Consider the following 25,278-nt stretch of genomic DNA (forward strand, 5'->3'; position numbering starts at 1 on the left):
ATACAAAAAAAATAAGTAAATAAAGCCACCTGGGGCACCTGGGTGGTTCAGTGCTTGAGCATCTGCCTTCGGCTCAGGGCTCAGGTCGTGGTCCCTGCATCCTAGGACCCGGTCTGGCATCGGGCTCCCCGTGGGGAGCCTGCTTCTCCCTCTGCCTCTCTCTGTGTGCCTCATGAATGAATAAATAAAGTATCAAAAAAAAAAATAAAGTGCCTTCTCTTTCGTTTTTACACACCACAGAGGGTCCTCAGATAGACTTAGGTTCTCCATGCCTTAGACTCCTCAGCTAGAAAATCGACTTGTGATGGAGATGAAGTCAGGACAGGTGATGTCCCAACAGGGCTTGGCCCGTAGGAAGTGTTCCAGCATGTTTGCTCGCACCACCTATCTGTGGCCCTTAAATGAGCCACTTTCGTTTTCTGAGTCCCACTGGGGGACTGAATGACCTCCCACTTGCCTTCCAGCTTTGTTCTTCTAGGATTCTGTGTGTCTGAGGTAGCGTAAGCAGAGATTGTTGAGCTATGATAATAGGTGATGAGGGGGTACTGGGAGCCTCCCTAAAGATGAACTAACCTGTTAAGGGCCACACAGCCAGTTACTGGCCAAGATGACGTTAGGCTCCAGAGTGCTAAACCTCTAGTTTCAGGCCATTGGGCTGGCTAGGCTACACCCAGGGGAGATTAGAAAGCATTTTGCTTTCATTCTAAAAAAAGTACAAAATGGACTTTATGGCAGCCTTTGGGACCAAGGGAAGGTTGTACGGACCTGCATAACACAGTGGTGGCCTTCCTCACTGGCCAAGGTTCCCATTTCCTGCTATATGTCCATTTCGTCTCCCAGAGCTCCCCACTACAGGTCCTTAGGTCAGGCCCTGGATTCCCTCTGGAGGGTGGCTTGAAGCATCCTCGCTGTTTGCTGGGACCCCAACAAGCAGGTGCTTCTCATTTCAAGGAGACCTTCAAGGAGACCTCACTTCAAGGGCAGGTGAGGAGGCAGAGGCCCAGAAAGGGCGAAGGAGAGACTTTGCCAAGCTACCCAACAAGCCCTGGGTGGAAGCAGATTCAAGACTGGGACTTGGGTTTCTGGGCCCCTGGCCTTGTGTAGAGAGGAATGAAAGGGCCAGGTCAGCCTCCCAGAGAATGAGCCTGGCTTGGAAATCCTATCGCAAGTGCTTCAAGAACTATCACTGCCACAGAGGAAAGTGCTGAGGGCCCAGTCTGTCCCTAGGGAGGCCCAATGTGTTGTCTGGGACACCAGAAGCTTCCAGGGGCCAAGGCACACTCACAGTGGGGAAGCAGACCCCTAGTGAGAGCGTGACAGCTGACCCTAGGTGAGGACAGAGCCAGATTTGAGGCTTGACTGGTCAATTATTGGCTCTGAATTTGAGCAAGTGACTTGACCTCCCTGAGCCCGTTTCCCCCCTCTATAAATTGGAGATAATGATGACTACCCTGTCCACTTCTCAGGTTTAGAGGCAGGTTTAGCAGAGATAACATTAGCTCCTGCTAGTGAGCTTGTACCATGGGCTGGGCACGCTGCCCAACACTTTCCCCGCATCATTTCATTCAAATTTGACCACTGCCTTGAAAAGTAGGCAGAGCATCCTGCCAGATTTGGAAACAGGGCTCATGCAGATCAAGACACTGCCTTTTAAGTTCTCACAGATAAGTGAACAATGACACTGGGATTTGAACCCTGATCTGACCCAGACTTCCCCTTCCACTGAAAGCCCTTTGTCAGTACGATTATTATCAGATTAGCATGGCGCAGAGGCCAGCTCATAATCAGTTTATGAAATTCCCTTCATTCTAGATCCTACTGGAGAATGTAAGTCTTCTCTTCAGGCCCCAGGCAAAGGTTCAAGGGCAGAGTTTAGACAGGATTTGGCAAACTGTGACCTGCCACCTGTTTTTATAAATAAAGTTTGGTTGAAACACAGCTACATCTATTCATTTACATGTTGTCCGTGGTTGCTTTAGCACCACTCACTGGGGTAGTCGAGCCCGAGATGGAATGGCCCCCACAAAGTCAAAAATGCTACCTGGCCCTTTACAGAAAAAGTCTGTTGACCCCTGATTTGAAATATTCAAGGACATGTTCTGGACACGGCTCTGGCCGTTGCCTAAAGACCTCGGGGGGCCATTAGGAGGGAAGCCCCTTGCTGGGCTCCTTTTGTGGGCACTGGCCAGTTATATCAGGAAAAATGGCCTTTTCAAATGGAGAGGCCTTCCATTTGGGGGTTCCAGGGAAATGCTGGCTGAGTTTGCAGCCCCTTCTAGGGTTGGGAGCGGAACATAGTGAGTCTTCTCTGCTGTTGCCTTTCACGGTTAGCTGGCCTGAGCTCACGCTGGTCAGAAAGAAATGTTGGATTGAGCAATTCAGTTGAAGAACTTTTGGGCCCGAACAATAAAGTTATAGAAGTACTTCAGAATGGCTGCTATGGGCCAGGCCCCATAGCTCCCTCCACAGTGGGTGAGCCCAGCCCCAGTTGGTGGTACCGAGTCAGCCAGGGCTTGTGGGAGAGTCTGAGATGTTAGGCTTTGGAGGGCTCTGGCTCATTTGACACCACCTCTGGGTGCCTAAGAAGTCGTGTGTCTGGGCCTGGGTCTGTTTGCCCCCCGAATCTCTGGCACTTTGGAAACCGCCTCATTTCCAGGGGGACTTGAAGTCCCCCTGTTGTTTCTCAAGTTGTCTGTCCCCCACCCCCACCCTTCAACCTCCTGGTCTAGGACTCATCGTCCAGGAACAGTTAAATGAGTGCCTTTTTCTCTTTACCTCTGCATTTTCAAAACAACCCTCTATTCTGATTTTGCTGTGTTTATTTGGTCAAGATATTGCCAAAGGGTGGCAACCCATATGTCCTGCCTTCTTTTGATTTGATGTCTAATTACCTTCCCAGAAGGCTATCAGCTCACCTTTCCCTCATTCTCTGCCCCAAGAAGATCAGACTGGCAGTCACCTGTGACCAGCATCCAGTGAGTTACCTATGCCCAGAGGACCCAGGTGGCTGCTCCCTGTCCTGTCCTCACCTTCACTGCCCACTGTCCTCCTGCCAACTTATGCAAATGCGATTGGACCTCTGGAGGCAGTGTGAGTGATGCCACCAGTCTACACCATGCCATCTACTTCTTCTGCACTTAAACTGAGAATACCAGACACATTTTGTACTTCAGTCTTCCCTGTAATTGGGGAAACTTCTATAGTACCATAGAAATAATTTGCCTTCTAGAATTCAAAGTCCAGATTCTAGGTTCACTTGCTGGCTTCACCACTCTGAGCCCATTTTCTCATTTCTCACTTGTGAAACAGGAGTTGGGGGACTGTGTCATCCAGTCATTAGGATGATAAAATGAGTTATTTTTAAAAAGAGCTCTGAAAGCTATTGAAGGGCTGTACACTCCTGGGTCGGTATTAAGTTCTCTGGCCCTGCCACCACCCCCCTTCTCCTTGGTTTCATGGAAAATTAGAGCTTTGGGGGGTGATTAGGGAGGTAACAGACCAATCAGCATGAAGCCAGCCCACCTAAAACCTCTTTGCCTAACCAGTCACTCTGACGACTAGTTTGCCTAAAAGTCAAAGTAGTAATTTTGAAAGAAGGCATTTTGTACCAATTTTCCCAAGAGGCACTTCCAGCATAATGTCATATTTTTAAATCACTATGTCGCAATCTGCAGCATTTTGTCAATGATTGTGAGTTGTATGCTTGTGAGTTGTTTTTTCTATTTTATTTCCTATTGAGCAGTTTTATGGCCTTTTGGCAAGTTTGTCTGCAGACCTTTCCTTAAAATTATGTCTTTCTATTTTTTAAAAATTATGTCTTTCTAGCCCCGAATACTTGTCAAATCTGTAGAATATCCCACAAGATTTATCAAATGCACCTTTTTGATGATTATGTCTCCTCACTGGGTTGTACTCTGCATTGTGTATGCCTGTGTGCACCTAATGAGTTGATTAACCAAATTAGCATGTACCCATGCTCCTCTCTGTTCGGCAAGATACTGGCCTTTCGACAGCAAACGTGAAGAAGTGAGACAGATGGGGCAGAATTGTATTGAACTCCTTGCGTTTTATTTTTCAGGCTTTCTCATTCATCAAGCAGCTCTATATTGTGAAACATAAAATGATACATACAAAGTCATTACCAAGTGTACTTATTGCAGGAAACAATGATTTTCGAGAAAGGCAAACTGGCTAAAAAGTCCTGAAAGTGTTCAGAAGTAGATAAAATTAGAAGACACCCACCAAGGATATAAAACAAATTTTAGTGGGAATCCCACCTTTAACCAGAATGTCCTTAAATCAATTGCTTCGTAAAAAGCTTTAAATGACACTGAAGGGGGGCGGGGAAGGACACCCAAACAGATACCAAAACACTTAAAAGCAGGCTGAATGTTATGTGGACCAGTCATTAAGCGCAGAGATTCCTTTTAGGAGTTTGTGGCAAATTGGTTCGAGGCCATTTGACCTGGAATCGATTTGGGATGTAGGCACTTACCTCCGTGCAAGTGCAATATGTGGGCATGGGGACAACCATGGGCCTCAGGGGACAGGAATGCCCCTCCTGAACATGACCTCCAAGAGAAAGGGTGAATTGTCAGCTTTTAACTCTTTATTATAAAGACATATTTACACAGAACAATCTTTACAAACACAGTGAACACAATTATGGGAAGGGGACAATTTCTGAATGAAAAGGGCCTTAATATCTTTGTATAAATTAGTATAAGAATCATACACAACCATTTTAAATAAGACAGGCCCCCAGCCCCCCCCCCAACTGCCCCCTTCTGCCCTGTGTCTCTGGACTTTACCAGCTTACCCCCTCTCCCCAGGGGGCCTGGCAGCTGATGAGGCAGGAGACGCAGAGAGGAGGAGGGGAAAGAAGGCCCAGTCCCTGGTGGGGGCATCAGTGACAGAAGAGGCTTTCTGGACCCTGGCCAGTCCCCACATCCAGACCACGGGGTGTGGGGGAAGCAGGTGCCCAGCTGGCTCCTCAGGGTGGGCCTGGAAGCAGCAGCAGTAGCAGCAGCAGCAGCAGCATTAGCAGCAGCAGAGGTGAGGGGGAGAGGCAGTTAGGCAACGTCGGGGTTATTGTGGGACTCGGAGGGCCCTGACTCCCCCTGTCCCCACACATACATAGATGGCCATCAGGCTCTTGTCTCCCCTTTCCTCCCTCCTGGGAGGTCTCTGAGAAGGCAGCCTGCTCAGACCTATACTTCCTCCCTCTTTTCTTCCTTCCTTCCTTCCTTCCTTCCTTCCTTCCTTCCTTCCTTCCTTCCTTCCTTCTCTCCTTCGTTCTTCTGCCCCTGGCCCCTCCCAGGAGGAAAGGGCACTGGGAAAGAAGGTCGGGTCAATGCAAAGGGAAGGCCAATTAAGGCTCCCTGCTGGCTCCCAGAAACCAGTGTCAGTAGGGGTTGGAGTGAAAGCCTCAGTACCTGAGTGGCCCCTATGAGAATACCAAGGCTCTGGAAGTGCAGCAGGTGGGGCAGCTGACCAGTGACCAGACCTTTGCAACGCAGGTTGGGGAAGGACAGGCAGGGGCAGGCCAGGGAGGCGGGAGCAGCTGGGTCCCCCCACAACCGGGCAGTTCATGGCTGCCCCTCCTTCTCAGCCCCGCCCGCCCCAACCCCAAGAAAGGCACTTAATGTGTTGTGAAAAGATATCATCAAGAGGGAAGAGGACATCATCAAGTGGGAGCAGGGAGACCTGGGTCCTCATTCTGGCTCAGCTGTGACCCTGAATAGATCACCGACCCTCTCCAGGCCTGCTTTCGCAGGAGTTTGCCTAAGGGGTCTGAGCAAAGTGATTGCCAAGGTTCCTTTTGGCTCTGACATTCTGTGATTCTTGGCAAAAAACACCCCTGCTTGGCTTTAGCTCCTAAGCGAGAGAGAGCTTGAACTAGCGGGCAAGGGAAGGAGGGAGTTGGGAGGTGGGGTGAGGGGCAGTGTTAGGAGACAAAGAAAGGTGACAGAGGTGACAAGGTACTTCACAGCCCCTCTCCTTTGTTTCTTCCTTAAGCCAAACACGGCCTGGGGAAATGGCCACAGCAGCTAGTCTTCCTCCTCTCCAAAGCTTTTCCCCTCTCCCTTTTGCCAGAGGACCGAGCCCCATTGCAATGTCCCCCCAAGCACCCCGTCTGCGTCGCAATGCCTCAGCCCTTCCAACCGGCACCTCCGTGCTGGGTGAAGGGCCAATGGAACTCCAAAGCCTGGGACTGGCAGGAGCCCATTGAAGAAGGCAGTGGCCTCCCCCCCCCCCCCCCCCCCCCCGCAGCACCACCCCCCCTTCCCAGGCACACAGGAGGCAGGAAGGGTTATGGGCGGAGCTTGGGCTGCAGGATGGGAGAGAGGTAGGGACCAGAGAAAGGGGAAGCCTGGTCTCCAAAGTCAGTCCAGTGAAGGGCCAGGAAGAGGGGCTGAACGGATCCATGGGAGACAAAGGGAATCATCGCTGAGGCAGGACTGTGCCTTTGGGGAAGCCGGTGGGTGAGAAGAGCTAGGACCATCAGCAGCGAGGACAGGTGCGACAAGAGAGGCGAGTGGAAGTGAGGGCTCCAGAGAAGCAGACCAATCTATGGAGTAGCCAGAGTTGCAGGAGGCGGCGACTCGGGGGCCCCTTCCATCCTAAAGAGACAAAAATGACCAGAGAGAAGTCACTGGCATGTCCTAGGTCAAAGGAACCAGCCGGGCAAGGAAAGGAGACAGCCTTTGTTCCCTTCTCCCCACAACCCTGAACCTAAGCCCAAGGCCCGGGAGTTGATGCCACCTTGTCCAGGCTAGAGGGGTGAGACAGCAGGCCCGGCCACAGGGGAAAGCAGGCCTGTCTTTCTCTGCTACTGCTTGCATTTTTTTCTTTCTTTCCTATGGCTCTGGGCAACTCTCTTTCTGTTCTCTGCCTGCTGCCCGCCCGCCACCCCTGCAAGGCTCTCTGCCTCCCTCTCCCCTCTTTGGTGAAGATCCACCCTGCACATGTTTAGGATACCCTGAGGCCCCCCTCTCCAGCTCTCAAGGCCACCCAGGACTTCTAGAACTCTCCAAGTGGGCCAGCCTGCGCAACCCCAGGTGGAGATTGGCCCCAGGTGGCCAGCTCCTCTCCAGGCCTTGGTCTCCACATGTGTAAAATGCAGGAGTAAGATGGGTACTCTGGAAGCCCCTACGCTGTGTGCCGGCCCAGAACTGCTTGGTGCAGGTGTCTGGCCAGCAATAAGCAGCAGGGTCACTCAACTTCCTGGCTTTCCCTCCCCTGCTCCTTCCGCTGCCCACCGACTAGAGAGAGGCTCAAGTACCTGCTTCAGAAAGGCATGGGGCCCTTATGGGAGAGGCGCGGCCGCTGACGGCGAAATTTCTTCCGACCGCCCTGCCAGGGCCCCAGTCCGTTCCTCGAGCCTCTGGGCTGCACCAGGTGGCGGATATTGCCTTCCTCCAGCCCCTTGCCGTCAGGAGGCTGCAGCAGCGGCCCTGCAGGAAGAGGAAAGCCTGTTAGCTAGGGAGGCTGATGCGAATGGACAGAGGGCTGCGGGCTCACGGTAGGGGCAACCTCTCCACGAGGTAGTACTCATTGAAGCTTCCCTTTGGTTTTATCTTCCATCTTGGTGAACAGTTTGCAATTTTTACACTGGCCTGGGCCAAACCTACTACTCATATCTTGTAATTTATGGAACTGACTTTATGGCCTTTTGGCAGTTCTACCATGTTTCTGGCAGGCACAAATGTGTTCTTCATTTAGAACATCATTGGGGGGGGGGTACAATCTGGAGCATATGTCTGTCCTTGGTTAGGGCACAGCAAGCAATAACTCCCCATGGCACCCTTGTCACAGATGCACTTCAAACATTTCACGCATACAATGAAATGAATCCCCTACTACCACATACCCACCACCCGGGTTCAACAGCTATCCAGATGGAGTCACATATGCATTAGTTATCCCTTTTCTCTTTTTTCTTAGTGGAAGTATTTTACAGCAAATCCAGAACACCACGTCATTGTGCTCTGACATCCTTCAATAGGCAGGTGACCCACTTTGAGATCTCCTACCTCACCCCTGGGCACCTCATCAGTGTTTCAGCCTCACTAAGGCTCCCTTGTTCCCTGTCATGTCCCTGTGGGTATGGCTGGGGTGGGGGGTCATCTCTGGTTCTGTGGGCCTTAAGCTGGGTTCTCTTCAGCCTGTGACCAGATTTAGAGGCCAATAAATATTATCAGAATGAATGAGTGACCCAGTGAGTGGATGGCCACTTGAAGCAGCAAGTCTGTGCATCAGGAGGGGTGTAGGCTACTGTTACTGGCACCTCCCCACCGAATGCCCTGTCTCCTTTCATCCCCAGATCACACCTCTACCCTGTGTCTGATGTAAATTCCTTCCATTTAAATTCCAGTTGGCTTCTCTTCTACTCTCTGGGACTCTGCTCTACATCTGTCCACATCTGGCTTAGAGTAGAAGCCTCCAAATGCCAGGCCAAGGCCTGACAAAAGAATCCAAGTGGCGCTGGATGCTCTTGAGTGTAGTGAGGGAGGCTCTCATAAAGGCTGCAGGACAGCCACAGAAGGTGGGCTTGCACTTCAGAAGCACGCCTGGCCTCTGGAAGCAGGCAGAACAGGCAGATGAGGTGGTGTTGGGCAGAAGGTGGACTTGCAGGGAACTTGTGCAATGCCAAGTCCAGGGCTGGCCTGCAGAAATATGGCTTCTGAGGTCAGTGATCACAAATCCCAGTCTCTCTCCTCCCACACCACCGGATTTGCCTTCAAGCTGTATCCCTGCCCCCAAAGCCCCATTTCCATCCATCCAGGCATCCCCACAACTAGCTCACAGTTTCCATATAACCACCCGTTGGCTGCTAGCCCCCCAGTCATGCCCCTGGCTGCTCTTCCTTTCCCTCCTCCTGTCTCCAGCATCCCCATGCTCTGGTTCCTCTGTTGGCTCCTTGGCTCTAGTGATTCCTCCTCCATTTGCACACAATTTCCAGGCATTTATCCTCCTCTTGGGCCAAAAGCAGGCGAGGTTTGTCCTTTGGGCCCTCCCCACCCAGGCTCCCGGGGCCTGCTGCTCTCTCAGACACGCAAGCCCACTGCGCACATGCGCACACTCTAGTCCTCCACCCACCTTCCCCAAGAAAAGTCACAGGCCCATTAGGATCCCACTGCTTGCCAGCCACACTTCTGTGCTTCTGGTTGGGGTAGGTTAATGTGTCAGCTCATCCCCTAATAAGAATTAAAACCCATCACCTGAATGAGACAATGAAAACACAAATTATATTCGCACTTTGGGGGAGGTAGGGCAGGAGGCCACTTCTGTCTGTCATAAAGCCATTTGCAAAAGGGCTGGACTGGGGAAGGAGAGAGGAGGGAAGGGCCTTCACTAAGTGCCTCCCCACCCCACTCCCAAACTCAGGTGCTACAGCTTCTGCCTTGTGTTTTGGGGTCCCCTCAAGGCTCTCCCTGACAACTGAGGGGGGTAGGAATGATGATGAGGAGTCATACTCAGGGTGGGATGGACTATGCTGAGGGTGTGGCCAGGCACAGGGAAGGACCCTAGGGGCCTTGGGTTCTTCAGTCCATGCCCTCCACTACTGGGGGTGAGTGAGGGTGGGCCGATGGCACAGGCACAGCCCCACGGGTAGAGTGGACATGGAGAAGAGGGTAGGGGAGGACATCACCTCAAAATATTCAGTACTTAGGACTGTGAGTGTTGCTGGCAGTAAGGGAGGGAAGGCTAGGGTTGAAAGGCCCTAAGTGGGGGAAGGCCGCGAACCAGGATGGAGAACAGGGAGAGTGGCTCAGACTCTGGCCCGGGAGACATCTAGACTTCAAGCCTGTAGAAAACTCCCTTGAGCTGCCTGAGCAATCAGTCAAGCCCCGGAAAGCAGCCACCCAGAAAGCCCCTGGCACATTACATCCCATCGGGTGGGGGGCTCACTGTCTTCTTTGTAGCCTGACGTCTGTAGCTCCTCCCACACCGTGATCCCATCACCCACCTGTTTCCTCCTACTTTGGATTCTGAGTCTGGTTCACCCTGAGATAAGCTGACACCTGAAACCCAGGCTTTATCCTGTCCAACTTAGAGGCTGTTGATTCTCATCACTGCAAAGGTCCTGGCTGCCCCAAAGAATCTCCCCTCTAGAAACGGGGGCCATCCTCAGTATGCTTCAATATTCTCTTCTAACTCATTTGCTACTTAGAGGGAGGCTGGGGCAACTCCCCGGAAGAATCTGAAGCCCAGAGGGCCTGGAGCCCCTGCTCCCTGAAGCGCCATCAGAAGGAAGAGCCTGAAGGAAGCCTCAGCAGCTCTCCACGGAGCACCACAGCCAGGGGTGGACAGGGTTTGATGGTTGTGCAATGTAAACTTCCAACCCCGCCTGCCCATGCACAAAGAGGTGCGTGTGACTTTTCAGGAACATGCCAGCCTCACCAGGAATGACGCACCTGTTTCTCCTCTTGCCGTCCAGTCTGTCTTGTGACTGCTTTCAAAGCCCACATGGGTGCTGTGGCAGGAGCCCCGCTGACTATGCCCCCTCCACTGTTCTATGTATGATATGGCAGCTCTCTCCCATTGAGGCACCCGTCCTTGGTCCGCTTAGTACCGCTGTCTCCCCCTTGGCCGGAGCTATCTTCCCATGCCAGCTCTGCTGCCCTTGGACACACCACATTCTGGCAGCCTGGCCATCCACTTCACATGCATTAGTCTTTTGCCCCAGAGGCCCTGACTCAGGTTACAGGAGTGCTTAGCGCTTAGGGACTGGGGATAGAGGAGAGATGCCCCCTCCCTGAGAGGGTGAGGTACAGTAGGCTGTCTTCACACTAGCACTGTGACTGCAGGCTTGGAGCTCTGGCTGAGGAGGTGGGGAGAAGGGGGAGGAAAAGGAAGGGGAGAGTGAGGGGGAAGAGAGAGAGAGAGGTGCTCAGACAAAGACCAAGGGACACTTGGCCCTGGCCCAGCAGCTCTCCGACTCAGAAGAGCAAGGTGTATCCCAGGTCAGGAGGCAGTGGAGGAGTTTGAGTGTGTTCAGTGAAGGGAGAGGGGGACATTCCAAGTCGGGACATAGTGTATTGTGGAGAAAGCAAGATTTTCAGGTCTGGGACTATTTTAAAAACTATTTATTTATTTGAGAGAGAGAGCGCGCAGGAGAGGCAGAGGAAGAAGGAGAGAGAATCTCAAGCAGACTTCCTTCTGGGCACAGAGCCCGATGAGGGGGTGAGAGGGCTTGATCTCATGACCCTGAGATCACAACCTGAGCAAAAACCAAGAGTCGACCACTCAACCGACTGTGCCACCCAGGTGCCCCTGGGCCTGGGACTTTGACTGGAGACTCTGGCTGGGGAAAGCATGCAAGTCTGGGCTGAGGGCAAGGTGGTTCTGGGGTCCCAGGATAGGAGGCAGGAGGAGCAGGACATGAGTACCTGGACCCTTGGCTGGTGGCCACCTGCACAGAAGGGTCCCTCCTTGGCTCCTAAAGATGTCATGGGGTAGAGACGGCAGTGAGAGCCTTGGAAGTGTCCAGTGCCAGGCTGAAGCAAAATGTGAGGGCAACAGATTTACCCACATAAGGGCACGAAGCTAGATGATCTAATGAAGAAGGGTGAGTTAAAACAAGAGGCAATGGGGTCTGGGCCAAACACAGTGTTCCATTCCTTGAAACTGGCTGTTCCCTTAACCAGCTGGACCCCCAAAAGGGTCCTAGTGGTGGTCAGTTGCCAAAGGGTCCCCCCATAGGCTCTGGGGGAGCACCAAGTATGCAGATCAGGAAGCCCCAGCTTCCTCTGGGATGCCTTCGCTGTACCCACTTTTTCTTCCCTGTTCTGTTTGCCAGTGGTGGTGTCATGTGGGTGGGGTGTCTCGTCTTGCCAACTGCATTGGATGGTAGGTGCCTGGAGGACAGGCCCATGTGGTGTCCTTCATTCATATCTTTTGCTCTCTGTTTGCCTGCCTGACAAGAGTTTTTGAGGAAAAGCCTGCTCCCTTCTTACCAAGGAAGAGGCTGACCCAGCACTTGGGTCCTGAAGAAGACCAGTGGATAGCTAGCTGAAGGAAAGGGGGGCAGAGCCAATCAATGTACATTCCTGAGAAGCCAGGCAGTGCTCCCAGGGCGAGGGCAGTGCCAAAAGGCAAGAGCAGAGAGAGGAGGCAGCCTGCAAAGAGAGAGAGGTGGAGCCCCGCCAGGCCCCTCAGAGGCTCCTGGGCTGCAGGCCACCGTCCTGCTCTGGAGGGTCTGGAAGTAAGTAGGGCCCCATGCTCTTCATCTAGGAAACCTGCTGCCCTGCCTTCTCCTTCCCTCTGCTCCCACCTTTCTGTGACTCCAGCCCTGGCACTGCCATTAGTCTACCTGGTTGTGGCCTTTCCCCTTCTGTGTGTCAGGCAGGCAGCAGTGACAGCCAGATCACAGGACTGTGGCACGCGGAGGTAGGAGCTGACAGCCCTAGGAGACACTGACACACAGGGAACAGGCAGCCTGGGCTGGGGCTGCCAGGGCATCCGTGGGGACCAGGTTTGGGGAGAGCAAGGGAGCACTAGTGCCAAGTATGCCAGGTGGGGGATGTGGGCAGGTGGGGGAGAAATGTCTCCCCTCCCAGAATTGCATGGAGGTGTCCAGTCAGGCTCATGCTTCCTGGTTTGGTGCCTGGAGACAAGGGGACTAAGGTGAAGGGCGCCTGTGCCTGGGGCCGAGTAAAAGCCGGAGCCAGGACATCGAAGAATGAGTCCTTGGGGAGGCGCGGAGTGTGTGGGGAGAGCCTGCTGTGTGGGAGCAGGGGAGCAGAGCAGATAGGACCGCAGGGCGCGGAAGAGAAGACCAGCTTGGCCAGGCCCTGCCTCTGCTCACATGCAGGCTGAAAGGAGCAACAGCTGGGCTCCACGCCGCCGCCCCCACCGCGCGCTCCTGCCTATGCAACAAGTGTCACGTCTGCATCTTGGCACATCATCCCGAGTGGCCCGCACCCCGGGCCGGCGCGCAGCCCCTAGCCTCCAGGGGCCGGAAAACCTTCAACTCGGGAGGCCAGCCCGCCAGGCTCAGGTCAGCTCCCTTCACTCACTGATTGATCCATGGGGAGTCTGACATGCTCCCCCACCTACCCACACCCACACATACCCGCCACCACGTGGGGTGCCGGGAGCGGGACCCCGGGCGCACGCCCGCGGCCGGCAGCTCCGCGGACTTCGCGGGGCCGCGGAGAGGGGCGAGGCACCCGGCGGGTGATGCCTGAGACCGAGCCGAGCACCCTCCCCGCCAACAACCCCCCACAACCGCCCCTCCCTCCCCCGGCCGGTCCCGGCCCAAGGCGCCCCGTCAGTCAGTCTGCGGCCCGGCGCGGCTGGCGCGTGGCTGCTCCTGCTCGGCTTGTGCCCGGGTCCGGGAGGCGGAGAGCGCGCGAGTTGGGGGCGGAGGGAAGGGAGGGCGTCGGCTGCGGTCCAGGAGGGCGGCGAGGGGCACGCGGGCGAGTGTTAGGGCACGCACTCACCTCCACACGCCGCGGTCAGAGAGAGCCAGAGCAGCAGGAGCGCCTGCACGCAGCGCCGCAGATTCATGCTGCTCCTCGGCGGCCGCTGCAGCCCTGGCCGGGCGCCCCGAGGCGAGGAGAGGCGCGAGCCGCGGGTCGTGCGTGCGGGCGGGCGCGGAGCTCGCGTGGCTCCCGGGCTGCGCCGCAGGCTGGCCAGCTGCCGCGCTCGCTCGCCGCCTCCTCTCCTGCCGCGGGGGCAGCGCCGCCAAGCTGGCCTCGGCTGGCGGCTCTGGGGACAGAGGCGAGCTCTTTCCAGGAGGCTGGCTGCTCGGCGGCGGCTTCCAACTGCCCAGGGCCCAGGCTGCCAGCGAGAATGCTCCCCGCTCACTCCAGGGGCTGCATTTTGTAGCTTGTGGCTTGGCCACGAGCCCACTTGGTCATGTGGTCATCGGGAGGGCTGGAGGGGGGGCCAGGAAGAGGGAGAGGGAGCGAGCCTCCCGCACCGCCCCCCTCCCAGCACGCATTCTGCAGCCTCAGCCAGGGAGCGAGAGGGAACCTCGAGGTGGCCACACAACAAAGGCGACAGGGCTGTTCTGACAACCCACAACCGCTCCCAGGACAATGCCCGCCTGGCCCGGGGCCAGAGGGTTTAGGAGACCTGAAGGATTTCAAACACAGGAAGCTTTTGGGGCGGTGGAGGGGCACACTTAACCCTTTCTCACCTCGCTTCCTTAATGGCTGTCAAGGAACCAGGGCACTCCCGGGAGGACTCGGCCCAGGCTGCTCCCACTCATCCCCTCCACCTCTGACCAGGCTCCTGCCCTCTGCCACTCCCCAGCCAAGATCCACCTCCTCCCATTAGCCCTCCTTTCTCCTCTGCATCTTCAGCTGGGTTTGTCTTGGGCCTAACTGTTTAGGCTTATGCCCAAGACTGTTTAATTGCCCAGGGCCCCCGGAGGCATCTTCTACCTGCAATGCCCACCCCACCCCATCCTGCCTCCCAGTTATTCATTCTTGCAACAGCACCTCAAGTCCCATCTCATCCAGAAGACTCTCCAGGGTAACAGTAATCCGGGAAGGGCTGCCCCCTCGCCCCAGGATCCTCCTCCTTGCCCGTTGGGACAAGCAGCAGCTTCTAGGGTGCCCCTTTCTTGTTCCCCATCATCATGAGGGAGAGAGTCTACCCAGCTCTGAACAGTCTAGGCTGCATTAATTTTGCCCCTACTTGGGATTCCCCTTTGTAACAGGGTCTTGAATTTGTTTGCCTTCCCAAGCTAGACTGTCAGCTCTTATAGTCTGGGAGCTCCTAAGGGAAGGGACTGCCTCTTTCACCGGGCTGGGAACCCCCTAAACAGGACCTTGTCTTCTCATTCTTCTGCATCTTTCCAAAGTTCCCAGTATCAGACTCCGCACATAGGTGGCACTCAACACATGTTAAAAGACTACATCGAAAGGTGTTTCCACATTTCAGCTAGCCAGGCAGACTCTTTAAGTGCAGATCCAGATTTACACACACACACACACACACACACACACACACACACACACACAATAGGACAGTGTGTATGTGTGCCATAAGAGATGTGAGATACTTTGGTATATTTAAAATCTTTTTAAAATGTTGAAATAATCCAATATATACACGATTTATTTATTGTCCATACCCCCCCCCCACCGCCACAACTGTCAGGTCCACAAGAAAGGGATTTCTGCTTTGTTCACAGGTGTATCCCCAAAACTAGAACACTGACTGGGACGAGGTTGATGCTCAATACACAATTTTGAATATATGAATGAACTTCGGGAAAAAAACATCCCGATTGCTTCAATCAAGGCAGTGGGAAGGGAATAAAATAGGGTTCATGTTAATAGTCTATGGCCCCATTAGCCACAGTACAGTAGGAAAAAGGCAGAGACATGTGAAGCAGAGCACATCATCCATAAGGCCTATGCTGTGAGCAGTGGGCGTTTGTAATATGACATCATTTCCCCTGGTGCCTTTCCTCTGGAAAGACTCTTTTAATCAGGAGGAAAAACACCTGGCCTCTGGTCTCCACCCTTATCTGCTGTAGGACCTTACTAGTGTCACCTACTTACTGGATTTCATGAGGATGATCATCTCCAGCCTCCCCTCTTCAGGGTTGTAATGGGATTAAATGAGATAAAGTACCTGAAGGCACAGTGCAAATAGGGAATAAACCCTTGTAGGGTCGTTTTGAAGAACCGTGATCCTCCAGCCCCTGATTGATCAAGCCCGTGCAACTCCAAATGAGTGCCCCCATAACTAGGTTAATAGAAGCGTTTATATTTAACCGCACCTTTACTAGGGTGTGTAATGGGCTATTTGTTAAGCAGTTAGAGCTGTGCTTTCCAATACAGTAGATAATGGATGACATTTAAAATAAATTGAAAAAGTCATTGCCTCCATGACACTGGCCTCATTTCAGTTGCTTAGTAGCAACATGTGGCCAGTGGCTACTGAATTGGATAGCACAGAATAGAAGCTTCCAATCATTGCAGAAAGCTCTATCAGACAGTGCTCGGTTAAAGCACCTCATTCATTCTTCCTTTTTCTGTAATCTTTTTTCCCACTTTACCTAATCTTCAAAATGCTCAAGGGAAAAAAAATACAAAAGCAAACAATAGTGTTCAAGGCAAGTAGCACTCAGTAAATAGAAGGCATGCATTTAAAAGCAAGATTTAAAGAGCTGAACACAAGGGAGAATCATATTTTAATCTAATCCTTCTCTCCATTTAACCAAATTGCACCCATTTTTTCAGTCCCAGATCTCATCTTCCTCCTTTTTCAGGCCACTCTTGCCCACAGAGACTTTGCCCTCTTCATCACAGCTGTGGCTATACCTTTCATATGGCTGCAGTAACCTGCAGTTACTCCTGAAATGAGTTGGGAGTACTTTCATATTTGCATGTCTTGCTTTGCGGGCCTGTGGAGAGGGTCCACCACCAGCATACCCATTCTGGTATAGAGGCATGTGAGGCAAGGAATGCAACTCTGATTGCTCACTCTGACAGCCCCATGGGCTCTCATATTTTTTAAAATTTTATTTATTTATTCATGAGAGACACACAGAGAGAGGCAGAGACATAGGCAGAGGGAGAAGCAGACTTCCTGTGGGAAGCCTGATGCAGGACTCCATCCGAGGACCCGGAAATCAGGACCTGAGCCAAGGGCAGACACTCAACCACTGAGCCACCCAGGTGCCCCTCCCATATATTCTTAATGTCATACTCATGACATTCATATTCATGACCGATTTTCATATCTGTCTCCACTCACTGGACTTTAAGGTCACCGGAACAATAGTACCTAGACAGTGCCTAGCACATAGAGTTGGCACTTGGAAACTGCTTGTTGAAGGAATAACTGCTGGCATAGCTCTCTGCTGCCTTTGTTCATTTGTTCAAGGAAGATGAGACTATTGAGTTAATATCAGCAAATAAACGTTTTAAGGCGTTTCTTCAGGAGTGAGGAGGAGGTACATTAAACCTCCCCCACTCTCCTGCCCCGAGGTAGCAAACAGGTGTGAAGTGCATTGTTGCACATGAGGATTGGGTGTCAGGGACAAGACTCAGGTTCCAATCAAAGTCAGGAGCAATCCTGGGGGTAAGGGTAGGACTCAGTGTATTACTGGCCACGAAGATGAGATAACTGACCTATGTGAAGCCCCTCTGTGACTTGTCACCCTCATCACTGCTATGCACAAGCTATTCAGCATTGCTTAGCGTCCTATGTCACCACCACAAGTTAATGCCGTTCAGTTGACTCATCCAGCATTCTGTTCACTGTGGTATATTAGAAAGAGCTCAGCTTTTGGAACTTCAAATAACCAAATTCAAGTTCCACCTCCTCTATCCCATTCGTTAACTGTGTGGCCTTGGAAAAGTCATCTAACCTCTCTGAGACTCCGTTTCTTCAGCTGTTAAATGAGGGTAGTAATAGTACCTACCTTATTATGCTTGCAAGATTAAATGAGATAATGCAAGTAAAGAATTCAGCAGCGTGGTCCCTAGTCTACAAAAGTTGCTTATTCAATGTTAGTTTTCTCTTCTTCCTGATATGCCCCTCCCACTTAGGGCTCTGGCCTCTCACCTCTGGCCTCTTGAAACTGATCCAGAAGGAAAGGCTGTCTTTGCTCTGCTCCATCCACACAAGTCTTTTTAGTAGCCATCACAACTGCTCACTGTCTTATTCCCCAAAAGCACCGATCTCTGCTGGAGCCAATCTGATGAATGTACTTGATTCAGGGAGTTAATGTGTGATGGTGGTTTGAGGTTTTGCCTCCTGGGTGTGGTATTCATTTTAATAGGGGCCTTTGGGAGACAATATCCCATCCTAAGGTACTATCAAGCTTTGCCCTTTTGAGCCAGGAGATACTCTAGTGACTTTCATTTACTTGCTCTAAATAGAGCTCACCCTGCTTCAAAGTCAATGCAAAAAAGGATTACCTTTGGCAACTTACAACCCAACTTTTAACCTGTGGGTCCAGCCACTGAAACCACAGAGTTCGATCCTGTTGCAGCCCATTCCTCTCTGCCTGTCCCCAAAGATGCTGCTGCTGCTGCCGATGCTGCTGCTGCTAATATAGCTAAAATTTATTGAGCATGTGCCATGTGTCAAGCCCTGTTCTAAATGCTTTACATATGTTAATTCATTTAACCCTCATACCTATGAAGTAGTCCTATTCCTTATCATCCCCATTTCACAGATGAGGCAACAGAGGTTTTCTCAGGCCTGCCTAACTTCAAAAGCCTTCACTGAAGGCTCTTCCCTCACTGAGCTTTGAAAAGCATATTCCCACATCTTTAGCCCCATATATCACTTTATTTGCACTTAAAAAATATTACAGGGGCACCTGGGTGGCTCAGTGGTTGAGCATCTGCCTTTGACTCAGGTCATGATCCTGGAGTCCTGGGATAGAGTCCCGCATCGGGCTCCCCACAGGGAGCCTGCTTCTCCCTCTGCCTATGTCTCTGCTTCTCTGTGTCTCTAATGAATAAATAAATAAATAAAATCTTTTAAAAATATTACAAGTAAAAATGTATTGACCTTGAGAAAGAGTATGTGTCTATTTAATATTGCTTCTAATTTATCATAGGAATTACTTCTCAAAGACGTTAATCACAGTTGGATTGAAAGAGTATTTGGGGGATGTGGCACTATTGTTTATGTAAGTATACCACATTATAAATCTACTGGAGATCCAAAGGAATTTGCCTTTGTGTAATTTGAAACAAAAGAACAAGCAGCGAAAGCTATTGAGGTGGGTCCAGAAACTTTGGAAAGAAAGCTTTTCTTAACCTTCCTGAATTGGACTCTCCAAGTGTCCTGTTCTCTTCTTGAAGGCTCACTTTATTTGCACTTAGAGGGCTGAACTCATCCTGTCTTGAATTGAGGAAGCAGTGAAGCAATAATGGTTAAGCATATGGGTTCTGCAGTAAGGCAGCTTTGTCACTTACTAAATAGGTAACTTGGGGCAAATTATTTGCTCTTTCTCAGTCTTAGGTTCTTCATCTGAAGAAAGGGCTAATACTTAGCTCCCTGTGTTACTGGAAGGATTAAATAAATCTATACCTATAGGCATCCCTAGGTGGCTCAGCGGTTTAGCACCTGCCTTTGGCCCAGGGCATGGTCCTGGAGTCCTGGGATCGAGTCCCACATCGGGTTCCCTGCAGGGGGCCTGCTTCTCCCTCTGCCTGTGTCTCTGCCTCTCTCTCTGTGTGTCTCTCATGAATAAATAAATAAAATCTTTAAAAAAAATCTACACCTATAAAGTACTTGGTACAGTGCTCGGGTCTCCTAGTGAGGCAAACGTTATACAAATGTTATATGTTCTCATAGATATTTATGTATATGTCTTACCAATACTGTGCAATAGTAATACTGTGTCTTACTCATTTTTGTGTCCTCACCAGCAGTATTGGTTTCCAAAGCAAATACTTAATAAATGTTCATTGATTGCAGAAAGGAACTGCATAGTCATGTTAATAATCACTCTGGGTTTATGATCTATATCATGTCCTGATTTGAACACTTTTATTTGGGCAAAATCATCACAACTTGTCCAGTGGGTTCTTAGAGCAATACTGACAGCAGCAGTAACAAAAAGATGTGAGTGTCATCCAGCCCCAATTGTGTAGTGGTGCTTTTTACTGGAGTGATGTAAAAAGTATAGTGGGGAGAGGGCATCTGGAATGATGAGCCTGGCCAGTGATCAGAGAAATCTCATAACAGAAACAGCCCTGACTCCCTCGTTATGTAGATGGAGAAACTGAGGGCCACAAGGGAATAGTGACTTGCCCAAGGTTACCAGAAAGCTCATGGCTAAGTCAAGATGAGGATCTAGGTCTAAGTAACTCCCATCTCCTACTTTTCCCTCCATGCCTTCCCAGCGGAGAGCTCTGGCTCACTGGCTGAGCAGTGCCTCCCCACCCCACCAGCTGTGAAGACACTCAGGACTCTGTAGTTAGGCAAGGGAACCCTCATTCCACAACCCAGCCCTTCCAGAACACTCATAATACTGTGTGTTTTCAATATCACTCTTCCAGTTTGTTCCCTAAGACTTAAGCTAAATTAATGAGCGAAGAAGTTCAGTAATAGCAACAGTAAAAAGTATTTCAAAAGATCCCCAAAGCTGCCCCTGTCTCTAGAGGTTCTTAGCGGGAACTTGAAAAGCAGCAGAAGAGGCTAGCTACTACTTGATTTCCTCACCAACTAGCTCCATGACAAATGATCTTTGCTTGGTTAAGCACAGGCAGAGAACAGGAATTTTCACTGTCTCGTTACTAAGCATTTGTCTTTTGAATTCTATTGGCCAGAGCTGAGCTTTCTAACTCATCTATATCCACTAGAGCAACCAACACAATGCTTGCCATAGAGCAGATGCTTAAGACGTATTCAGTTATGAGCTTACCCACTGTGGGGGTGAGACCATTTTGATCAGAGAGCATGACATTAATTATACAGAACCTAGCCTGGAACCTAGTCTATGACTCAAAAGACTTTCACAGCTGTTCGGAGGAAAAAGACTGGTTGTTGGGAGTTGTTGAACTTTGCCAAGATTTCTTCTTCATCTAGCTACGTGATTCCCCTCTCACCTTGGTGTCCAGTGCCTCCTAATCCTGATCACCGACAGATCCTAACTCTGCCCGTAGATGGACATCCTGTCTCTCACTCTTGCCCTTTTCCCAAGCGCACAAATACTAACCATTATAAGTTATCACTTTTGCAAAAATGAGAGAAGTAGCCACAAGGCAACATAACTGCACTACTCCTGTTTACGTCTCCAGTATTTCTCACTATATCTGAGCCCCACTGCTTGCTAAACCCTTCCATAACGGCACCTTTCGGCCACCCCCTAAGGGGCTCCAAATGTCCCAGAAATGCTTATTCCACTTACATGTTTCTTCCAACTTCTTTGCAAACTACATATATTCTGCACACAGACCTCATTCGACACAATAATCATGTTCCTGAAAAATATTATGGCAATGGAATTTAGATAATCAGCCATGTCTTTCAAATGTCTTCAAAGGGATCACTGTTTACTAGCAGAATGGGTCCTAATAGAGGCCCTCCCAAAAGGTGAAGAACTACCGCTCTGCTCCTGATGCCATCCCAGCCCCACAGTCACCGCCTTTTCCTTGCCTCCTGCTCAGGTCCTTCTGATCCTTTGGCCTGTCCCAGAGCCACACAGGTCCCTGTTCCTCCTGCTGGTCTTTCAGAGCAGCTTCATTTCCTCTGCACATCCTCTATGACGTCTCCCAGGGGCCTCCATCCTTCCTCCCCTCTAGGGTCTATAAATACTCTAGTCTCCCAGGGGAGGCATGCAAATTCCTTCCTCAGGCAGTAAGGTCCTTGTGAGTGGCCCTAGGATAGCCACTCCTGAACAAGCAGGTTTATCTCCAAGGCCGAGTGGGCCATCGGACCTCTCTTTCTCTTACTTTGCCAGGTAGTCTTATCTGGACTTAACATCCCACCTGATGGTGGAATGTTATCTGATCTCAAATCTGGTACCTTTGTGTACTGAGCCAGAGCAAAGATTGTTGGAGACTAGATGTTGAGTCTATGCTGGTTTGGTTTATGGGCTTAGAGCTCTGAAATAATGAGGTTAAAGTCAGAGGGGGTAATCTGGGTCAGTTTTTCCCCATCCCAAATCCAAGCTTGTACCCCTAAAGTGATCAGAGATTGGTACCAATCATCACATGGATCCTAACCCTAGTCATAGACTGAGACTTTCTTGACTTCTCTCTTCTTTGCCTTTCATAAATTTCCTGAATACATAAAGAAAGTACAATCGTGTACCAACCTTTAAAAAGTAACATTTTGGAACACCTGGGTGTCTCAGCAGTTGAGCGTCTCGTCTGCCTTCGGCCCAAGGTGTAATCCTGGGGTTCTGGGATCAAGTCCCGCATCAGGCTCCCTGCATGGAGCCTGCTTCTCCCTTTGCCTGTCTCTGCCTCTCTGTGCGTGTCTCTCATAAACACACAAACAAACAAACAAACAAACAAACAAACAAAAATAACATTTCAGGGTGGGGGGAGGAAGAAAAAGAAAAGTAGTCATTTTACAGAAAAATCACATGTATTAGTTTCCCAAGACCGCTATAACAGATTAACAAAAATCATGGGCCTTAAAACAACAGAAATGTACTCTCTCTCAGTCCTGGAGGCCAGAAGTCTGATCAAGAAGTCTCTGCGGGGGGGAGTCTTTCCTTGCTTCTTTCAGCTTCTGATGCCTCCAGGCTTCCTTGGCTTGGGGCTGCATCATCTTCCCGTTACCTTCTCCTCTTCTTTGTGATCTCCCTTTGCCTCACTTATAAAGACACTTGTCATTAAATTTAGGGCCCACTTGGGGGTGCCTGGGTGGCTCAGTTGGTTAAGCCTTTGGCTCAAGTCCTGATCCCAGGGTCCTGGGATTGAGCCCTGGGGCTCCCTGCTCAGCGGGGAATCTGCTTCTCCCTCTGCCTCTGCCCCTCCCTCTTCCCCCTCCTCCTCCCCATGTGTGCGTGCATGCACACTCTCTCTCTCTCAAATAAATAAAATATTTAAAAATAAATAAATAAATTTAGGGCCCACCTGGATAATGCCCTAATCTCCTTTTGAGATCCTTAACTTAGGATCCCCATCTGCAAAGACCTTTTTCAAAAAACATGACATTCACAGGTTCCAGGGGTTCAGACATGGACATATCTTTTGGGGGTGCCAGCACTCAACCGACTAGGCCCCACTACTTCCATTCACATTCTTGGCACGTTGGAATCGAAAGAGTATGAACTTTCTGTCAATTTTACCTCTAAATATCTCTCGAGTCTGTATACTCATTTAGGTTTCTGCTGCCCCGTCCTCATGCAGTCTTTGTCATTTCTCACACATTGTCCACAGCAACCAGAATGGTCATGCTGGTCTTGCATTGCTTGAAAACTTTTTGTGGATCCCCTTGGCTCTGAGGATCAAGACCCAATTCTTGGCCATGGTCTGCAAGGCCCCTGCCTGCCTTGCCAGACTCCTCTCTCACTTCTCACCCTGTTTTTGTCTGTAATGCCATGTCCCTTCCTGTCATAGTGCCTTCCCAGGGCTCTCCTCTCCTCTTAGAAAACTCTCTCTCTCTCATCCTATTATCTCATAGCTAACACCCATCATTCAGAAGCTCAGCTTGAAGGCCAAATCACTGCTCCTCAAGTGATGCTTTCTCTGGCCTCCAGACTGATTGAGAGTCCCCTATAATAGCATTCCTCATAGTTTGTAATTAGATCTGTGTTGCATAAATGTCTCACTACCCCTTCCCCAGCTTCACTAGACTGAGCCCCACAAGGGCAAGGACTGTGCCTATCTGGTTTCATCACTATGTCTTCAGCATTTAATCAGGGTCTGATGCATAGTAGGCATTCGGTCATTATTTGAATGAATATATGAGTGGATTAATGGTGAATTAGTCTCAATATCTGTGTTCTGATCCCTCAAGTTCCTCTCCTAAAAAAAATGAGAAAAACAATGCCTATTTCATGGGGTTGGATAAGAATAAAAATGAAATAATGGAGAAGGGGCTTTATAAACCAGGAGATGCCTTGCTAACTTAAAAAATTGTCATGCTATTGGCTGATGTAGCCAGTTTGGGGGGGTGGGCTGGGGAGGCGCACTGCACAGGGTAGGTGCAGCAGGAGAAACGAGGGTGGGGATAAGGTATGCTACTTGGCATCCACATGGCTCTGAATCAGAAGGGTTTTCTGTGGCTTTGTTGTGTAGGATAAAATTACAAGAACACTCAATTCCCCTGCTCCGAACTTGAAGCTCATACCTTATCACCCCCTGGGATCAAAAGAAAATACCACTCCTCTTCTCTGGCATAAACCTTGCCTGGAGTCACCCTGGGCCTTTAGGGTTTTGATTTTCTTCCTTTCAAGCATCTGCTCTGGGTTCAGGCTGAGGAGGAGGCAACAGCCTTTTGGGCCAGGTCTTTCTTCACCGGTGCTCCCCACGGGGTAATCTCTCAGCCGTAGGGCTGGCTTACCTAAGTAACTGCCCAGCTGACAAATGACTTTGAAGTGTGTCCCTTAGCTTTTCATTCTTTTCCTTCCTTGCCTTCTTGGCTTTCACTGCTAACTGGGCGGGAGGCGGAGGGGACATGGAGAGGATCACCCCCTTCCTTCTGCTCCTCTAGCACGTCCATCTATAAGGCATCCCTGGAGGTTTGACATTCCAGGTCTCTAGTTTCTTACATTTGATTTCCCCAGACCCCATCAAGTCATAATCTCCTTTCCTGCAGGGAAGGGACACTTCCACCTCTTCCTGCATATCCTCTTAGCTCCTTGCATTTGGGTCAAGAGACCTAAAAAGGCCATTTCTCATTTCCATCTTGTCTTCCATTGTTTTCTCCCGTGGGATGTCTATGCATTCAAGGACCTGAGATACCTCACTGGTCTGGAATGTCCACGGCGAGCCAATCCTCTGAATCATAAACTTAAAGAAATTGGAAAGAGCGGAGTTCATTAGGCTGTCATTTCCCCAGTTTCCTTCTCTGTCCTTCTCTGACCTGGATGTCACTGGCTTGCCAGTGTGCTTCCCTGCTCTGTTGCTCCACTGGGCTTGGAGGCTCTGTCTTCACCATCCCAGAAAGGTAAAGAACAAAGGCATGTCTCTGAATAATCCAAGCAAAATCCCCAGTTTGGTCTCAGTGGTTTGGGCATTCTAATACAAAGCACTATTATGATCCAGAGCTTTGAGATAATTCCCTCTAATAGATGCCATAGAGCTGGGAAGGACCTTGCAGCTCATCTGTTCAAAGACCTGCTCCTTTTTTGTTTATAGCTTTATTGAGGTATAATTGATGTACAGTAACCTGCACACTTTGCATGCCACATCCAAAAAGTGTATAATTTGCTCATATATAATTTGGACATATACACACCTCCGTGAAACCATACCACCATCAAGTTTCCAGCATTCCATATAATTTCCTCTTGACCCTTTGTAATCTCTCCATCCACTCCCCAGTCCCCAATCCACAGGCAACTACTGATGGGCTTTCTGTTACTATATAGCTTGTATCTTCTAGAATTTTATATAAATAGAATAACACAATAGCCTTTCTTTTTTGCTGGCTTCTTTCACTTGGCAAAATTATTTTGAGATTCATTCACATTGTTGTATGTATTAATAGTGTCATATGCATCAGTAGGTTGTTTATAATTTTTGGCCATTGCAAAAAAAATTGCTGCTTTGAACACTCGTACACATTTTTGTGTATATGTATGTCTTCAGTTCTCTTGGGGATATGCCTATAAGTATTTACCTGAATCATATGGTAACTCTATGTTTAACCTTTTTTTAA

The 25,278-nt window shown here is 50.3% G+C and overlaps 1 protein-coding gene across 1 annotated transcript; it reads right to left on the reverse strand.

Moving 5' to 3' along the window:
* Positions 1 to 4,046: 4,046 nt before the first annotated feature.
* On the reverse strand, positions 4,047 to 13,818 carry APLN (apelin). Its single transcript, XM_072745016.1, has 3 exons — positions 13,452 to 13,818; positions 7,286 to 7,457; positions 4,047 to 6,623 (listed from the first exon to the last, which is right to left on the reverse strand). Exons 1-2 carry the CDS (start codon positions 13,516 to 13,518, stop codon positions 7,291 to 7,293), a joined length of 234 nt encoding a protein of 77 aa, XP_072601117.1. The 5' UTR covers positions 13,519 to 13,818; the 3' UTR covers positions 4,047 to 6,623; positions 7,286 to 7,290.
* Between the last annotated feature and the right edge of the window lie 11,460 nt (positions 13,819 to 25,278).

This window comes from Vulpes vulpes, chromosome X, assembly GCF_048418805.1.
Source record: "Vulpes vulpes isolate BD-2025 chromosome X, VulVul3, whole genome shotgun sequence".
Lineage (NCBI taxonomy): Eukaryota > Metazoa > Chordata > Mammalia > Carnivora > Canidae > Vulpes > Vulpes vulpes.